The 19,507-nt window shown below is 34.2% G+C and overlaps 2 protein-coding genes across 4 annotated transcripts; one reads left to right on the forward strand and one right to left on the reverse strand.

Moving 5' to 3' along the window:
• Positions 1–363: 363 nt before the first annotated feature.
• LOC107031157 (kinesin-like protein KIN-10B) lies at positions 364–6,364 on the reverse strand. 2 transcript variants are annotated; one of them, XM_015232407.2, is made up of 14 exons: positions 6,239–6,364; positions 4,854–5,112; positions 4,596–4,764; positions 3,840–4,230; positions 3,537–3,742; positions 3,130–3,440; positions 2,985–3,048; positions 2,423–2,519; positions 1,303–1,565; positions 1,178–1,224; positions 1,064–1,085; positions 870–932; positions 742–780; positions 364–666 (listed from the first exon to the last, which is right to left on the reverse strand). In XM_015232407.2, the coding sequence occupies exons 2-14, from the start codon at positions 5,087–5,089 to the stop codon at positions 622–624; spliced, it is 1,953 nt and encodes a 650-aa protein (XP_015087893.1). In that variant the 5' UTR covers positions 5,090–5,112; positions 6,239–6,364; the 3' UTR covers positions 364–621. The 2 variants fall into 2 exon arrangements, with proteins under 2 accessions (XP_015087893.1, XP_015087894.1); XM_015232408.2 differs by having other exon boundaries at positions 6,128–6,364.
• Positions 6,365–10,210: 3,846 nt separating this feature from the next.
• LOC107029377 (transcription factor MYB3R-3) lies at positions 10,211–18,273 on the forward strand. Of its 2 annotated transcripts, none has more exons than XM_015230777.2 (9): positions 10,211–10,253; positions 10,722–10,884; positions 11,780–11,831; positions 12,176–12,233; positions 13,332–13,426; positions 13,534–13,637; positions 14,032–14,160; positions 15,747–16,755; positions 17,867–18,273. In XM_015230777.2, exons 2-9 carry the CDS (start codon positions 10,739–10,741, stop codon positions 17,882–17,884), a joined length of 1,611 nt encoding a protein of 536 aa, XP_015086263.1. In that variant the 5' UTR covers positions 10,211–10,253; positions 10,722–10,738; the 3' UTR covers positions 17,885–18,273. The 2 variants fall into 2 exon arrangements, with proteins under 2 accessions (XP_015086263.1, XP_015086262.1); XM_015230776.2 differs by having other exon boundaries at positions 10,242–10,370.
• The last annotated feature ends 1,234 nt before the right edge of the window (positions 18,274–19,507 follow it).

Here is a 19,507-nt window from a genome sequence, read left to right on the forward strand (position 1 = left end):
TTCCTTGATAATGTTTTCCTGTTTCTAGGCTGCAAAACTATAGTAAATCTTTTAGGTTTTGGTAAAACCTAATTCCATTGGGTGTAGTTGGAGAGCATATAGTGTTTGCGAATATGTAAATTTCATTCGAATATGTAAATTTCTATCGGGGAAAAGGGAAGATCCGCCTGATAGAGGAGTAGTTTTCATTCATCAGCATAGACTAAAAGTGCTCTTCGAGCTGTGTCGAGTTTGATTCCATTCTCCATTTTTCTTTTGTGACTTTGCTTACCATATCCATGTTGGACCAATGTATAATAAGCACAAAGATAGCCACAATTGTATCAAATTTCACAATAGGAAAAAGCTATCTAACAAAAATAATACCCAAGAGATATAAAGTATAATAATGCTGAAATATTTTATGGTTGGAATTAGTACAATACAAGCCATTTGAGTAGAATGGAAGGTAAATTTCTTGTCCAGTTCTAGACTGAGCTTAGTATTATGAGGTGATTAACACAAGCCCTCAAATCCAACTACTCATAAATAATATCACAAAGATAAATTAACATTCTAGCCAGAAACACAATCTTTCTTCTACATGATCCTACAAACAACAAGATGTTGCAGAGAAGTTTTTCATTCCAATACTCCTCTTGCAGCCCACCTGAATAAGTTATGTACCTAGAGACAAATACTTTATGAGAATACACGAGAAAAAGGAATAGAATGCAAATGCAGATCATCGCGTTGAATTACCTGTTTTGATGTCAATCCAATCTTCTCCAAGTCATCTAGCTGCACGAACCAGACAGGTAGGCTTAGTTTTTTATGCAGTGACAAATCAAGAATCTTTAACATCATATACGTTACAAAGAGTTTCTTACTGATTTCATGGGGCTTGTTTCCCTTAGATCAGTAATGTATTCAGCCATCTTTTGTCCAATTCCCTGAATGATGCAATAAAAGATCACAGCTAGTTTAAGCGATAAGATGTTAATATCATGCAAAAATGGTGATAACTTATTGTTGGTATAGCGATTGAGAATGTTAGAATTGTGAGAAGAGATTAATAACATACCTTTATGGCCATGAGTTCCTCCCTGACACAATGTAGCACATAATAATGTTAAGTCTCGATGCAGAAAGAAGAAATAGAAAAAATAAAAAGGAAATGAAGACAAAAAACACTCACTTGCTAGCTGTGTTCAGTAACTCAATGTATTCTTGGACAAGAGAGTTCTGTATACTCAACAAAGAATTATTATAAGCAGAAATGCTAAACAATCAGAATATAAAACAAAAGGATTCCGTGCTCACCTTCAAGTTGGAACTTCGTGCACCAAATTTATCTAGTGGAGTTCCTAACGCTGCTATATTCTCATCAAAACTGCTTAAAGCAAAGGTTGACATAGGAGTCTGTTGATTGCTTATAAGGTGTATTTGGTCCTTCGTGGACAAGTTCTCATTGTTTACGTTGGAGTTGATGGGAGAAAGGACCTTCCTAGGGGTAACCTCACATGCTTTAAGTGATTTCAAACAGTCAACCATGATCACTTTCTCCTCTCCATTAATTTCTTCATCTACACAAGACCAAACAGACAAAAATAGTCAAAGTTTATTTGACTGCCTGTAAGCAAGATGTTTTATATTTATATATTGGAAAAGTTCTAACTACGAATTTTTATACCTATCTGTAAAAAGGGCTAATTAGACAAATAAACTCCAACTAAGTTACATATGTAAATGACAAGATTTAGACATTAGTCTAGATGGGTTACGGTACGGGAGTAGGCAGGCATGCTTCAATTACATGATGTAATAGTAGTATGAATGCTGTATGTGAAAGAACACAAAGATGAGTGCTATTTTCAGGATTTTATAGTGGAGTAGAGGAAATGATTGTGTAGTGACCCTTAAACTACTTGAAAAAGGGGGAGGCACACCAGGAGCTCAGTGGATTCAACTAATTAAAATCTTCTGAAATGGGCCTAAGATTGTGCCATCCATGAACAGATGCTGGTTTATACAGGACGAGCAAGTTTAAGAAAAATGAGAATTTGATTATAACAAGTCATGCAAAGGAATGTGCAGTCTTATATATGAAAAAACAAGAAACTCATAGGGCCTAATATCGTGAAAATAACTCATGGTTAAAAAGATCAAATGTTTTAGGTATAATCGGTGAAAGTTTGCAAATAAATGAAAAATTGTCTTGTTGCTGTAGTTTCATATGAATTGAGGTAGAATAACCATTACTATACACTCTCTGGGAGGAAAAGATGGAGGAGAACACTAGAACTAGCTTTGGCACATATATGATAGGAAAGACTGTCACATGCTTGTAGCTTAATATGAGTCAGTTATATAGAATTGGGGTGAAGAATACATGTGGCAGACTGTAAATACTGAGATGTGATTATTATAAATGGTCATTTACCATGCACCGCTGTATTAGAATCAGGCATAACCCTCTCAGCGAAAACCTCAAATTTCTTCTCTTCTCTTTGTCCACCTGTATCAGCAAGGTCCTGAACCTGCATTTGCACATTAATGCAGAAATCCAACTTAAAAAGATTTATCAATTGAATCCAATTCTGGTATAACGAGAAGTGTGATCAAGTTGTTCTGTTGTCCTTTCAAAAAGTTCACATCAAAATTCTTTTTAGCTGTTAATTATCAGTTATCGCATACCAACTGAGTGATTCTCTTTGTGATAAAGATGACAAAAATTTAGGAATTGTTGTTTTCTTTGAGAGCTTATCATGCTATCAGACATTACATCAACTCAAAGTGGAATTGAGATAGTTAAGTTTAATGGTTACCAGTTCATCTTCATTCAAAGAAATGGAATCACATCATATATACAGTAGCTAAGAAATTTAACAAAAGACCTACCCTGAATCAAGTCTGTCAATGGATTTATTCAATTTAAGACGGAGTGGGCATCATAAACTCAAAACCAGCTAGGGAGAAATTATAGTCTCATTTTGTTTTTTTACCTCTGCTATTGTGTTCGCTCGATGTCCATTCTTAAATAAATTTTTACAAGCTCCATCTGGATTCCTGTTCAACATAGTTAAGCAATCATCAAAATCAAAGGCAGGTAAATACAACAAGATTATAGACTGTAGAGTAATCTCTTACCTCTTTTTTATGCTTGAAGCTCCTTGATTACTGATAGATTTTTGCTTGCAAGAACTCCCAAACAGACCTAGCTTTCTGGTAGAGCATATGGAATTTGGAGTTTTGCTGGTTAATGGGGAATCAAATGCCCCAATTCTCTGAGTACTTTTTGTCTTGCCTTTAGATTCTAGCCATGATCGGAGCTTTGCCTCCATGTCGATTTTGACCTTTGGAGTATCTCCTTTTTGTGCTGAGGCAACAAAATTGGATATATGTCTTGACCTGGCTGCTAAACTAACTGTATGAAGAGATTCTTGGTACTCCCCAGGGTTCTATGAACAAATGAAACAGTTGACATTTGACAATGTTAAGAACACTGTTGCATTCATGGAACTCAAAGGCAAGAGATGATATATACAATATCCTACCAAGCAAGCAACCATCAAAGCACGGCTTGTTCCTCCAAGAGAATCTTGCAATACCCTTGTCAATTTGCTTTCTCTATAGGGAATTCGTGGTTGATTGTTGTTCAATGCATAAATCACATTTGATAGTGCAAATAATGACTGGTTGATCTTAGCACTCTCTTGTAGACGAATCCCAGTGTTGCAAGTTCTTCTATTGTCTTCGTTACCTAATTCAGTGACATTTGAGTTACAATATGAGAGTAACTTTTCAGTTCAATATATTCTTAAAACAATTCATGGTTAAATTTAATAAATTTTTAAGACCTGCCAAGTCAATAAGGTTCAACTTCCCAGTAATGATATTTCCAGTATCATCACAACTTGGAGTAGAAACATAAACCGTGAGCACAGCATGGCTCCTGCTAGAGACATCATTAACGCCCGTATGTGCAACTTTTCTCCTCTGAACCGCACAAGAAAATGCTTCTAGAAACTCTGACGTTGAACTGACAGCAACTTGTGCAAGTCCTTTGAGATGAATCTGCCCATCTTTGTCGTCCAATATGAAAATTTCTTTCTCCTTAAGTTCAAGTAGATCATAGCACCTATCCATGTAAATTTCATAGTATGATATTGCTACGGTACTTTTCCCCTGACTCTTCGAGAGAATAGAGGACATTGCAAGTGGCATTAAACCAGGGAGGTTTTCAGTTCCCTGCATCAGCAACAAAGTTTTTCAAAACAATTCACAGGTACATCCAAGAATTAGGATTTAGGAAGGCCTGAAGGGAACTATAGTAGAGGTCAAATGGAGAAGTTCTAGATTAGGACCAACAGCTGCATATATGGGATAAGCATATGCATGGTTTCAATCTGAAAAGTCTGATATGTCTTTTGCTCAATCATGGATCTATGCTATAGAAGTTATAGAGCAGCAAAAGACTTGAAAAGAAACATTGAGTAGGTCTGTTATAACTTATAACTCAATATATATCTCCTACTCCACGAGTATATTTTAGCATCTAGTCCACTTGCCCGAGTGATGGAGCAAGCTGTGTTATGTAGACAAATGAAACATACCTGCATGGTGTATGTTTTGCCACTCCCTGTAGCACCATAAGCAAATATCGTTACATTGTAACCTTCTAATATCCCGGGGATCAAAGGACTGACTTCTTTGCCAAATATTTGGCTTATATTGTTATCTTCTTGTCCGAAAAATGCATCCAACTTGTAGCATTCATTACGACTAAAGTCAAAAACAAAAAGTTCCCAGGATAAGGTTGTAGTAAGACAGCTTTAATCTTCACAAATGCCAACAATTGAGAAAAAACTTACCTAGTTTCATGATCTTTGAGATGAACTGTGACATCATCAGAACACTCACATTCTGAGTTGAGAACAGAGACACAAGAGATTGGGTTTCCACCTATCGAGTTAATTTCTCGTGAAAGAAAAGGGCGAACTCTAACAATAACTCTAACTTTTGTGACCACTGAGGATTCTAACTGCTGTACTCTTCCAGGAGTTGGCAAGTTTTCTGTTTGACATGCTTTAAGACCATTCATTTGCATATTTATGTCAGGGACAACAGAACCTGTTTATATAACAGCAATAAAATAAATAACATTAGCATTTAAAAATGCAGTCTTGTTGAACAAAGTACTGTCTTTTTCAATAAACAGCATGCCAGATAAAATCTTTTGAACAAATGTTTCTTCTTTTTATGGAACAACTCATCTACTTCTGGAAGGATCACAAAAGAGTTTCAACTGAGAGCATAAATCGATTTAAAGTTTGACTTGTTTTATGAATACTTAAGCATAATGGGATATTTTCTTTTTCTTTTAGTCTTTATTCGTCTTGTTTATCTGAAACTAGTTAAACACCTACCTAGGAATAACAACAACAACAATGTATCCGGTGTAGTCTCATAAAGTGAATTCTGCGGGTAGAGTATACATAGACTTTATCCTTACCTCAAAAGTAGAGACATCATTCTCGATAAACCCCTAGCTCAAGGAAAAACAAACCAAAGCAATCCAGACAAAGAAATAACAGAGGTGAACTCATAACAAACCAGTAATACAATAATCGAAGTATAAGAAACAACATACAGTAACAAAACTAGAAGGACAAGAGTAATACTACGACTACAATATGAAGGGATTAGCTAGACAACTCTACTACCTGCTAACCTACTACCCTAATCCCCCTATGGCACAACCTACCCTAGAATGTGAAATAATTTTAAAATCAGTTTAAAAACCTCATAAAGTTTGGATTTTTAACTGTTCTACATAGAATTGAGCTCAAAAATGTTCCCTTTAATCAACATTGTACCAAATTCCTATCTTAGCCATCCATTTACATCAAGGTTCAAGTTCGATTCACTAACATTTTAATTTAAACTAATAGAGAATGTCATAATACAACTTAAATCCTTTAAACAAACAAATCACTCTCTGAACAGACAGTAAATCCAGTTCTTCTCCCATAAGAATAATCAAATTTAGAGTTTTTCAAATTTAGAGTTATCACAAATTAAAACCAAAAATAGACTAAGAAACATCAAAATCACAAGAATCTTAGTAGTTTATTTGATTAACTACCTGATTCCCAAGATTTCGATTCCCCACCTTGTAATCCCCTTCGAAGTCCCCGAAAAAAACCCAAAAAAAAACACCAAAAAATCAATGGATTATTTTTGAAGATATACGAACCTTAATCTTGTAGATCAACTCCAAAATTCACAATTATTTTTCCCTTTTATAACAATTTGTGTGTATGTGAGAGAAATGAATTACAAAGAGTTCGTTTTGAGATTAGTACAATTTCAAATTCTCAAATGGCGGTCTCGGGTTTTGAACTTTTTTTTTGAATTAAAGTGTTTGGGCCTTTTGCCTTTGGGTACGGGTTTGCATGGCCCAATCCCAACCCATCTAGTCTTTCATCTTTACCAATTGCACTCCATAGCCAATTTTATGGACTCGTTTAGTTTCGACCTTTAAGGTTTTTAACACTGAAATCATTGTACTTTTTAAATTATGGGTTCGTATATAGTGTTTGCTGAAAGTCTAGTAGGTTTCATATGTATATTTATGCTCACTCGATTTACTATCTCACTAGGTAGAGTAAGGTCGACGTACGCTCTTCACATATGAAAATTTCACTAGCATGTTATTGTTGTTGAAATTACTTAGTTTCGATAATGTGCTGCATCAACATCGAGTTTTGCCTGCTTTGGTACCACGTCAAGATATATGTGAGTTTGAAGAAGTGTGAGTTAGGGCAAGTCTAGGTTCAAAACACTCTCATTTGACACATATTTTGTCACGTATGAGACTAACATGTGTAGGTGCCTAGCACTTGGTTACTAAAATAGTCATAATGTATGAAAAATATGATCATTTTAGTCTTAAACCTTAACACTATGTTTGGATCATTGTTATCCATTGTATTGTATTGTATCGTTATTATACCTATAATGTTTGTTTTGATTGTTACTTAAAGTGTATTGTACTGTATTGTTAAATTTCGTTGTTCCGTAACAATGGAAACCCCTAATTTATGGAACAATCAATTTGTTGTGTTCCCATTGTTACTTAATTTCTTTTTTCAATTATATTTTTACAAAATATTTCAAAATACTATTTTACCCTTTACCTTAATTATTTAAGCCTAGTCAAACCTTCTACCCTAGAATAATTAAGAATATTTAAGTAAATTTATAAATTACAATACATTACGATACAGTCAAACCAAACAATTAGAATGTTACTAAACAACAACAAACAATACAATTTAGCCAAACAATGTATCTACCATACAATACAATAGAGAACAATACAATATAATATATTATGAAATAATTGATAACAATGATCCAAACAAAGTGTAAAGATTACCGATGCAAGTAAAGAAGTCATACTCTAAGATCAAAGTATTGTGCATTGTAGTTATAATTTAAACACTTGATGAGATCCTAATTTTTATTTTATCTTTGTAAAAAAAAAACAAGTCACAAGATCAAAAGCTTAAGGTATGTCAAGTTTGTGCATCAAATTACTAATGTGATTTTTGTATCTATTTTGGATGCAAGGAATAAGATTTCTTCTTATTGATATTAAAATGAGGGTAGGTTTTTGTCCACTTCATTTTTGGTATTTCATCAAGTTGATTTTTACCATAACAAAAAGTAATAATTCACACAAAGAGATGGTTGTATATAAATAAATAAAAATAGTGTCATTATAATCTTAAGGTAAATCAAATATATTTTATTTAAAATATATATTGTGTTTTTTTTTAAAAAAAAAAATCAACTTCAAATACTTTTCTTAAAAAATACCACTCAACGCATGCTCAAAACGCCTAAGATGATGTTTATTACTTTCAATTCATTTTTCAAATTTATATTTTTAGATTAAAAAAATAGAAAGTATCCACTATAAATATCATATATTAATCAAATTTAGGCAATGCCTAAACTTGTTGGTTGGGAGCGTGGCAAAATTAAATCCAATCTGTCTAATTCGATTCAACTTATTTACGCTTGGATTGGTTATTGTTCCGCTCATTTGTTGGCTCAATTAATTTTAGCCCATCAAAATTTGTGAGAAATCTAATATATATATATATATATATATATTTGATTTTATGTGTTATATATAGTTGGTACTAAAAGCTTATAAAATAACAAATAAAGCTATTAAAATTTAGTAAAAATTGGACGGGTTGAATTATGATCCGTTATCTAACCCGTTTTGACCCCAAAAATTTGGATTAAGTTGGATCTTGACATATTTTTTGTCTTGATCTATTTTGATCCGTCTAAATTTAACCCAACCCACCTAATTGCACCCTAGTTGGGATTGCTTTGATGATCTTATTAGCTCGAGTATTATATGTAGATGCAATATATATATATATANTTTATTACTCGTTTAGCAAAAGAAAAAAAAGGTACGAACCTATCATGCATTAATAAATGCTATCAAATTTTTTCTCTTTAGAGACTGATAAACAGTTAAAAGATATTTTCATCACAAACAAATTAAATTAGATTTATTGAATATAGATTCGAAATCATAATTCTTTTTGTTTATTAAATTTAAGTAAAATATTTACTAAGTACTTCTTATCTCTTAATAAAAGGTTTGTTTGGATAAACTAATACTATGTAGTAGATAGTTTGTAAGCCCTTGAATAAATAAGCAATTGCTTTTTGAGTAAAAATAGTTTTGCTACATATAGGAATAAAGTTTATGTACTTAAAACTTGCTTAATTATAAAATTACATTAAGTATATTATAATTATAGTAATTGTGCTTCAATATAAGTGCTAAAACTGCTAATAAATAATTGATGTGTTAAATTAAAAAAAAGGTGATAAATGATATTTTTGTTAGAATGATTAAAATACACTTCAAATTTTATTTAAAATTTTATAAATTTAAAAGTATCAATATAAAGAAAAAGATGAACGGCAAATAAAATGAAGGGGAAGATATGTTATGAGAAAATTATTATGAAATAGAAGAGGAAAAAGTAGCAAAATACTTGGTCAAATTAAAGTACATAAGCTAAAATTCACAATTATGATGATCAACTTATGATTTTTGAGTAATTTATATAGAAAGAAATATTAAAAATACTTTTAAATTTGACGTGAATAATTTGTTTCATTCTCAAATTGTTGATGATAACTTTAAAAACACCTATTTGTTTGACTGATTGAACTTAAATAAACCCCTGATCCTTCAATAGAAATACACTTTTAAATTCTCATCAAGTTTAGAGGTGTTTTCATCATTTCTCTCATTTTTTATTATTAAGAAGTTTCATGCGCCTACAAAAGTTTGAAATCACTTACTATGTCACGTGACATATCAGGGGTATTGAAGGTGTATCTAAAATTTACTAATCAAGTCGATAAGTACTTTAAAATGAAAAAAAAAGACAAATATACCTCTGAAATATCGTAAATGATATGCAGATTCGCTTCGTCATATATACTTTTGGGACATTGGTGTGCTTGCCGTCAAAAAACTAGAGCATATATCATTTATACTAACGAACATACACATGTAATAATCTTATCTACCGATCAAACATTTATTAAATATCAGATCGATGATAAGATTGCGACATGTGTCACTATTCAGTCTTCCGTTAGACGGAATAACATATATGCTCTAGTTTTAAGACGACAGGGACACCCATGTTCTAAAAGTACTGAGGATATCTGCATACCATTTACGATAGTTCGGGGTATATTTATTCTTTTCCCTTTTTAAAATTATCAAAATAATTAGGACATGAAACTAACAATTTATGTCAAATTCAAAGGTTCTCTCATTTATATCATATGGTGATCACAATATTTGAGTCAAATTTATTGAGTTCTATCGAACGTGAAGCTATAAAGCCATATTCCGCTAAATCTCCACCACTCATTTCTAATCTAACGGTCAAGAATTGCCCGGGAAGGGTAAACACCACATTTATTAATCCCTCAAAGTGTGCCGTTTGATGTTCAAACTTTTGTCTCCTAACGTACCCTCAATAAAACCGTTAACGGCGTTTATCATTTTTCACAGCCTTTTCATCTCCACCAGCACAAAAACTTAACGATTAATTAACGGCGCCGTCAATTACCCTTTCTCCATATATTCGTTATGTACAAAAAAAATAATAATAAAATATTTACTTTTTTGTGTCATTCAACGGACAAAGGTTTTCTCAATTTCTCTCACTAGCAACTCTTTAAGATTTTTTTTCTTTTTGGGGTTCAAAGGGTTCGATCTTCGATGAATTTTAGCTGATTTTTTGTCATTTTTCTGTTAATTTGAGGTTTGTTTATGTTTAATTCTTGAAATTTCGTGAAAAGTTTGTTTTTTTTTATGAATCTATGACTGATTTATGATCAATTTTAGCTTTGATTTCATCTAATTCAACTTGATTTTGGTTAATTCGAATTGGGTTTTGGTTATTTTTTTGATGGGTGTTGAGTTTTGGGATTGGGTTGTTTTTAATTTGATATGAAGATGGGGTTGTGGGATCTGGGATTGTTTGATTCCAAGTAATTGTATTGCGAAGTTACTTATTGGGATTATAAGGAGTTTTACTTAGTTGGGTATTTGTTTTCTTTGAAGTTTTTTTTTTTGGTTTGCTGATTATTGGATTCAATTGGTTATTGTAAAGGTTATGGTAAGAGGAAAATGGATGAAATGAAAGTAGAGGAGTGCTGTACTGAGAATAAGCAATCAGCTGCTGCTTCGAGTTCGTCTGTTTCTGAAAATAGTGGTAGTGTTACTTTAAGGTCACCAGCAGTATCTAGCCCAACCCCTGCATCACCAACTCACAGGTAAATTTTTTTTCTTACTCTGCTAAATTTGTTTAGCTAGGTAGAGTGGTGTGTGCTGTATGCAATCGTAACCCTACCTTGTGATGAAGGTTCAGCTCAAGTTAAGTATGATAAAATCAAGTATGTAAGGAAAATATATTAGTGAATCAGTTATGCTGAACATAATGGAGATAATTTGTTTAGGTGGGTAACAACTAGAATTGAACCTTGTACAGTTGGGGTCATATTTGGTTTTCAACAATAACAAAATTCATGACTATTTTTAAGTGTTTCGGCTGAAAGTTTGGGATTTCCAAAATTGTATCTCTGTGCATGTTGTTTCATAATTGTTAATTGTTGTTTTCACGGTTTAATTTAGATCAGTTATGGCTAAGATTAGAGCTAACTATGTGTGAGCGAGCAAAGCATAGCTGCTCGCACACTGGGTAAAGGAAGATGATTGCGGTAGGTTGTCAATCAACGTATAATAACTAGTTTAAGTGTTTAACTATGATGAATCCTCTGAATAATGAACTTGAATAGAGCTGCTGCATGTAGAGAGTTCATTAGCCCCAACCCTGATGAATTTGTAACGGAGCATAGTTGAACGATGTGAAAAAGAGCAAACTGAGTGGAATCCACTTATGAGATATAAGTAAGTGATTGAACTTTGCCTAACTATCAAGCTTATTAGTAGAAATAGTACTAAAATTGTCCTGGTCAACAATATCCAAAAGTAGCTAAGTGGTTTGCGCTACTATCTCTTGTAACCCAGCCAAAGCAGACAGACAATCACTTGAAGCAAAATTACTCAATGATGGGGATTCTGTGATATCATGTATTTTGTGCTTATTCTAAAGACCTGGATGGAAATTTAAAATTTACACTTTCTGCTTTATTTGTGTGGATTTTGCAGGAGAACCACTGGTCCAATAAGGCGAGCAAAGGGTGGTTGGACTCCTGAGGAGGTGAAAAGAATTCTTTATATTTCTATGAATAATATCTTCCGCGAGATATCTCAATAGCTTAAAATCCTTAGCTAGGTTATCGCGATTTAAAAATTTTCGACTGTGAATACTACTTGCTGTTACTAGTAAAAGGAGAACACTGGAACAGTTTTATTTTGGCATAATGAGCTGTGAATGTACAATTCTTGATGCTTGTACATTCTTCACTCCCTCAATATCATTGTTATCCTATACCAGTTGGAATTATTTTATAATTGTTTTTTTTTGTTTTAAATAGAAAGTTCAGCTTTTGGTTTTGCTCCTTGGAACTACGTATTGATTAGATAAAATCTCCTTTGCCGCAGGATGATACTTTGAAACAGGCTGTTTCAGTTTACAGAGGGAAATGTTGGAAGAAAATAGGTATTATCTCTTAGCTCTTTTCTAACAACAAATAGGACAATATCGTGCTGCAAGTGTTAGCTTCTAAGGAGGCAACTTCGTTCACGTTGACATGTCGAGATGCTTTGAATTGAATAGGTGTCTGATGTGGAAATATTGCTATATGCCTTATTTGATGATGCAATTCAATGCACTTGATCAGTGCTTGGTCCTATTCATGAATATATTGCCATATGAACTTTGCTGGATGTTTGTCTGGGTGCCATAATGTTCTTAGTGCATCTTCAATGACATGCCAAGTCAATATATTCATGCATATCATTACTTATATGTTTTGGTTGCTTGGATATAGGCATTTGTTTATGCAATTTGGATAGGGAAAAGGGGTCAAATTCGCCCATGTACTATTTGAAATTCAGAAACTTTGCCCTCCATTAGAATTTTGGTTTAGTTTTACCATGCCATTTAGGAAATTGTCTTATCATTTCCCTTGGTCCTTCATAAAGCTCCAATCTGAAGGTGATTCCAAACCCTAGTCAAAAGTTTAGGGGTAAATCTGGACCTTCTCTTTTGGAAAATTGGATATGCAGCGTGCATCCATTTTATGATGCAGCTCGTTAATGGCGAGGAAAAATACAAGAGGAAACTGCTACGAAGCACCCATTTTCCGAATGTTGATGTTCTTTCAACTTAGATTACTAATTGTTGGCTGGAGTTTTATAAAAGTAAATTCCACAGTGGTAGTTTTCAGGCCGGCTTATACACACCTAGAGTCCTAGATTTATCTGGCTACTGCTACCTTCCATCAGCATAGGTATCGGGTTACTCTCTTCACCAACAGTTAGATGAGAAGTAATCATATCTAGTGTTTTTTGTCTCTGTTAGGATTTGAATCCTAGTTTCTTGGGTGCTTGGTAGCAGGAAATTATAGCCTTGTATCAAAGGATAGATTTTAACTTTGTCGATCTCTGAAGTCTTTTAACTTTTCTGACCAATTTGTAAGTCGGTCCAAGTGGCTATCATCTTGTATGTGATAGATTCTTATTGAATTCATGGGGTAACACACTTTATACACTCATATGAAAATGTAAATTTAGCCAAATATTGATTCACTTGCAGCTGAGTTCTTCCCGGATAGATCGGAAGTGCAATGTCTGCATCGCTGGCAGAAGGTCATCAATCCAGAACTTGTTAAAGGACCCTGGACTCGGGAGGTTTGTTTGTTCCTACTTTTTAGTTTCCCTCTGTGTTGATCTGATAATCTGAATCGTACCTGGACTCTCTGGATGATTCCTGATGCTTTTTGGCTTTTTGTTAACAGGAGGATGATAAGATCATTGAACTGGTTGCTAAGTATGGGCCTATAAAATGGTCTGTCATAGCTAAATCATTGACTGGTCGAATAGGGAAGCAGTGTCGTGAGAGGTAGGATCACAAATAGTTTAAATATATATATACATACATGTAATGTCACTGTCTTTGCTATGATTCCACTGAATAAGCTCTTGTATTAATGAATTGTTATATGACCAGCTTTGGCTTCTGTTGATTTATTGCCCAACTTAGTAACAGTTAATCTGCTGACAACTTCCCTTCTGTTGTTAGCTGTAAGTGCTTTAGCTTCAGTAGTGCGTGTCTATCCATCTTACTCCCAATACAAGTGCTTTGTGTTCACGAGGCTCTGATTCATAGTGATGTCCTTGTTCTCAAGTTCATTTTTAGCAACTTGTCTTTGTTTGTCTAACAGTTTGTCCGATAATAAAGCCTACTATTTGATTGGTTGTTATGGGTTAATGGTTATTGCTTTTAATTTGATCAGATGGCACAATCATTTGAATCCCAATATCAAAAAAGATGCTTGGACTCTGGAGGAGGAACGGGCGCTTATAGATGCTCATCGGATCCATGGTAACAAGTGGGCTGAAATTGCTAAAGTGCTGCCAGGAAGGTAATAAATTCAGCATAAAGATAATGTAAAGAGAAGAATGGCTAGTTTTTTCATTCAGTTGAATAAAGAGAAGAGCTCTGAATGGCTTCCATATTGAAGCCTTCTTATTAAAAATTACCTGATCCCGTAATATGTTAGTAGATTCTTTGACTATGGTTTAGTCCAACATTTCCTAAATATCTTTAACTTCTGAAAAGTGTGTTTTATAGTACACTTCTATATAGCTAGTAATATGTAAAAAATTTGTTTCAAAGATCAATCACTTGATGTGAGAAATCATCCCAAAAGATTACAAGGGTCGACCCTTAAACTCTTGAACCAGTAGTCCTTTTGGGATAGAGGGAGTACAAAAGGTTCGTGAAGATCCTTTTAGGATAGAGGGAGTACAAAAGGTTCCTGAAGATCCCTTTTGGGATAGAGGGAGTACAGAAGGTTCCTGAAGATTATATCGGAAGCTTCTGGTCAATTATTCTTCTTTTCGGCTGAAAACAATGCCACTATCAAAGAGCTAATGAAATAAGCGTATTAAGACAGTGGCTTATGCTTCTAATTGTCCAGTGTGTCTTGTGGCCACCATACTCCAAAGACCTCATCTATAAGTTTATAAAAGCACATGGCTTCATGTAACTATGTCATATCATCAGTCTTTTGCTAAATGATTGTAGAGGGTAGAAGGTAGTTTTAGTTGTTAAGGCTGAGGACCAAGGGCTAAGAACGTAATGTCTTGTTAACTTTACTGCTATATGGGGAATTACTTTTCTCTAAGATATGTCTGCCCCAATGATTATATACGGGTTGTCTATGTTCAAACGTGTAGAGGAAATATCATTGGCCTTGAGTTTGGCTCTTAAGATGGCTAGCTACTGAAGTTAAAGCAAGACTTTTCCGCCATCTAGAAGGTTATCAGTAGGGATGGCAATGGGGTGGGGTGGATGTGGGGTGGTGTAGGTTTAAGGCTATGTGGGGTGGAGCGGGTTTAAGGTTGTGTGGCCTGGGGCGGGTATATGTAATTTTATGTGGGCTCAAACTTAATTTTAACTTTCTACATGTTATAAGAGTGATAGAAAATTATTTATTAAGATAATATCTTTAAAGCTACTAAAATATTCAAGATAATGATTCAATAAGAAATCATACAATTTCTTACATGTTTCCTAGTTGACTTCTAAAAAATAAGTTTTAAGTCATTATCCTGTTAAATTAATATAACTTAATGATAAATGAATTAATTTTTATCTATTTTATTTTTAGTATCAAATTTAACTAGAAAAAGAAAAAATATTAAAAAAATTATGCGGGTGGGTTCATGCGGGTGGGGTTGAAAATGAAAGCTCACCCCCCGCCCCAATTGCCATCTCTAGTTATCAGTGGATAACCTTTTTCATGGGTTGTCTATGACAGTCTATGTCCCAACGAGTAGAGAAAATAATACTGGTCTTGACTTTGGCTGGCTACTGAAGTTAACTCAAAACTTTGTGCCACTGCAATTATAGCCTATAAAGGAATTTGCTAGTGTTGAATCAATTCATAGTACCCTATGTCTCTTCACTTCAAATCTTGCTCATTCCCGGGCCTAATTTATACAGGACTGATAATGGTATCAAGAATCATTGGAACAGCTCCTTGAAGAAGAAGTTAGATTTTTATGTAGCTACTGGAAATCTTCCACCTGCTACTGGAACAGCTAAAGCTGAAGAGTTGCCAGTTTGGTCAAATAAAACATCAGAAGGAGCTGAAGTAGCTTCATCAGGAACTACAGACACATGTAAAATAGAAAATCGATGGCAGGTGGCAGAAATCAGTGCTTCCAATGGTGGTCCTCAAACTGAGTCCACTGATTCTGAAGTCGTCAGGTTGGAATCTCAATCACCAGAAGAAGATGCTATTCAACACATCAAACCAAGTACTCAATCAGAAAACAGGTATGAAGGATGGAACATGGATAGTGCAGTAGGCCGATTACAAGTTTTTGAAGCACCATTTCCTTGTGAAATCCCTACATGTGGTATGTTATGCTATGAACCACCTAGGTCAGAAAGTTGTATTCCGCTGGATTCAGATCTTCTAAATATCTGCCGGGCACAATGTGAATCTGATGCAAGTCCAAGCCCATCACCGGATGGTTTCTTCACTCCACCTAGTACAAAGGGTCGTAGCCTATGTGCACAAACTCCTGAATCTGTACTGAGAATCGCTGCTAGAAGCTTCCCAAATACGCCCTCCATATTAAGGAAAAGAAAGACTCAAGGTGAACTTTCAACGCCAACTAATAAAATGGGGAAGTCAGATGGAGATCTCCGTATGGAAAAACCTATTGATGCGCGTGATGAGATCCAATATGACAGCTCACACAAATCTAGCATGCATAATGGAGTTTCTTCAAGAAATTCTTTCAATGGTGGTCTGTACAACAGTCAAGCATTTAATGCCTCTCCTCCATATCGATTAAGGTCCAAACGGACATCTATCTTTAAGTCTGTGGAGAAGCAGCTTCGGTTTGCAGTCAACAAAGAGAAACATGATACAAGTAATGGGTTCAGTGGTTCTACTGTTAATGAGATATCACATGCAGCCAAAGATTGTTCACAGGATACAGTAAGTCGCATCTTTTCCTTTTTCTTCTCTTTTCTTTTTTTGTCCCTTTGTTTTTGGATGAGTTGGGAGCTGGGTGGCTGAGGGTGGAGAAATTAATTGCCATGGTGGCTGTCCCTCTTTCTCTTTACACTGGTGTGTAAATATCATGCATTTCCAAATGAAGATTTTTTCCCTCAAAAACATTTTAGTGCCCCTAATTGTCTAAAGAATCTGTCTTCTGGTCAGTTGATTAGGTAAAACTTTTAACATCAATATGCATTTCAAGTGTTTGAGAAGAATAAGGAGGGATGTTAATAACTACATGCATAGCATGTTGCCTTTATAAGCTTGTTGTTGTTAGGGTGTATTGATGCCAGTTTTTTCGATGTCTAATGTGATTTCTTCTGTATCTTTCATGGTTTAGTTTTCACCAGATAGAATGCGAGTTAACAGTGTCGTGAATTAATAAAAAGGTAGCTATTCACTCTGAAGGATGATTTTATCATTCTTTCTGGGTCGGTAACTTAGAAAGGGATGGTGTTGGAACAATTTATGGATGGGATTGCCTACAATTGCAGGTAAAAAAGGCAGTTGAAATCAAAGCTTTGTGGGAAAAGCAAAGCGTTCCAAATAACCAAGGAATGGACAACTAGAAATAATTGAAATGCATCTTTTTAACACTACCTTTTTTTATATATACTGAACACATTTCATTTCCAATTTGATAAGTTCACTTGACAACTAGTTTGGTAAATTATCACATAGTATCATTATCTTGAGATGCTATACGAAAGAAGAAGTCGTGAAAACAATCAAGCTAGAGAGTATTATTTACCTGACTTCAATCTAGTAAATGAATGAGTTATTACTTTTAGCAAATCTTTCTTTACATGCACTGGACATTCCCATAGTTTTATTCTGACGTCTGGGGACGTCACATCCAGATCCTCTATTGCTGCTTCAGCTACTGGCAGCATTAATAGAGTTTTCCGACTTGTGGTTTCCATGTTTCCTCACATTCTTGTAGACTTGAGCATCTCCGACAAGAAATTCTTAAGTTATTTGTGTAATGCAAAAATATTACTTACTCTTGGATGTGACCTTTTTACAATTGGATCTTTTGGTTGATTAGGCTAAGAAGGTGGAGTAAATGCTGAATGCTTGCAATTTCTGATAGTGGCTGCTAAGTCCCATGGGATGGAGGTTCAGTAGCAATCTGCAATGGTCAGAAGAATTTTAGACCCCTCTTGAAACGTCGAAGGACTCAATCTTCCATATACAGTTTTGTTGATTGTTAGGTGTACAAAGATCTCATAGCTTGCATCGGTTATGTTCAGGTTATCGGCTATTGGTTGTTCGTAGATGTTAAAGGCGATTTGTCATTAAAGTTGAGGCATTGTTAAAGCTGCAATTGATTTGTACAGAACAGCTTGAAAGAAGTCTGCAATAGTTCTACATTGAAAATAGTTGCTTAATAAGATTAGTTGTCTGGTATATTTTAGTTCAATACCATTTATGAAGTAAGTATTTGGTAAGATAGCTTACAAGTATTTTAACTTGTTTACATGTTTCATAAAACACAAAATTGCTTATAAGCCAAAAAAGGTCAAAAAAAGGGGCAACTTGGAAAGTCTTTTGGCAGGTCAAAATTGTATTTTTTTATTAAAAGTATTTTTTCCAAACACTTCTGAAAAAGTACATTTTGATGTGAACTTTAAGATTTGTTTGGCATATCATTTGAATATCTTAGTTGTATTTCTTATAAACATATAAACATCCCAAGATGTGAACATTATAAAAGTTCTCTCTCTAAGTTCTTATACAATATTATCAATGAGCAAACATTATATGTATTGCTCTCCCAATTCATTACTAGGGCTCATAAAAAAATTTGAAAATATTCGCCTATAAGTCATATTCTAAATTTATTCATGGGCTAACACATGAAAAATTAAGTAAATTGGTGTAAAAATAGGCAGCTTGCACGTACTTCTCCCCCAATTTCCCACGAAGGGTTTCATATAGGTTTTGCAAATAAAAGAAGTTGGGAAACCCTATCACCTAAATATTTGTGGGCTAACATACAAGAAAAACTGAGAAAAATTGCCTATTTCTTGTAAAATAGATCGTTCTAAATGCCCAAAATATGTACAAAAAATGGTGAGACTTCACGTGCGTCGTACAGCATCCCCAAGTCCCCACGGAGGGTTCCATAAAGATAATGCAAAAAAATTATCTGAAAGTCATATCACTATAGTATTCATGAGCTAACACATAAAAAATTGAGACAATCGCCTAATTCCTGTTAAATGAGTGCAAAAAATGGCAGCTTCACGTACTGCTTCTCACAGCTCCCTACGGAGGGTTTCGTAAAGGTTTAGCAAAAAATAATCAAGAAGTCATATCACCAAAATATTCATGGGCTAACACCACATGAAAAATAGAGAAAATCGTTTAATGCCAAAAATATGTACAAAAAAAAATGGCCATGCTTCACAGAGTACTTCCCTAACTCCCTATTGACGGTTCAGTAAAGTTTTAGTAAGAAAATTTTCTGAAAGTCATATCACCCCAAATATTTATGAGTTAACAGACACAAAGCTAAGAAAATTGTCTAATTTTTATAAATAACTCATAAATGCTCAAAACATGTGCAAAAAAGTGAAGTTTCACGTACTGTTGCCCCAACTCTATAGGGAGGATTACCTAAAGGTTTTACTCAAATGGCCTCATAAAGTTTTTTCTAGAAAAAAACTTTGGGTACTTCGGAAGC

Source organism: Solanum pennellii, chromosome 9 (genome assembly GCF_001406875.1).
Source record: "Solanum pennellii chromosome 9, SPENNV200".
In the NCBI taxonomy this organism is placed as follows: domain Eukaryota; kingdom Viridiplantae; phylum Streptophyta; class Magnoliopsida; order Solanales; family Solanaceae; genus Solanum; species Solanum pennellii.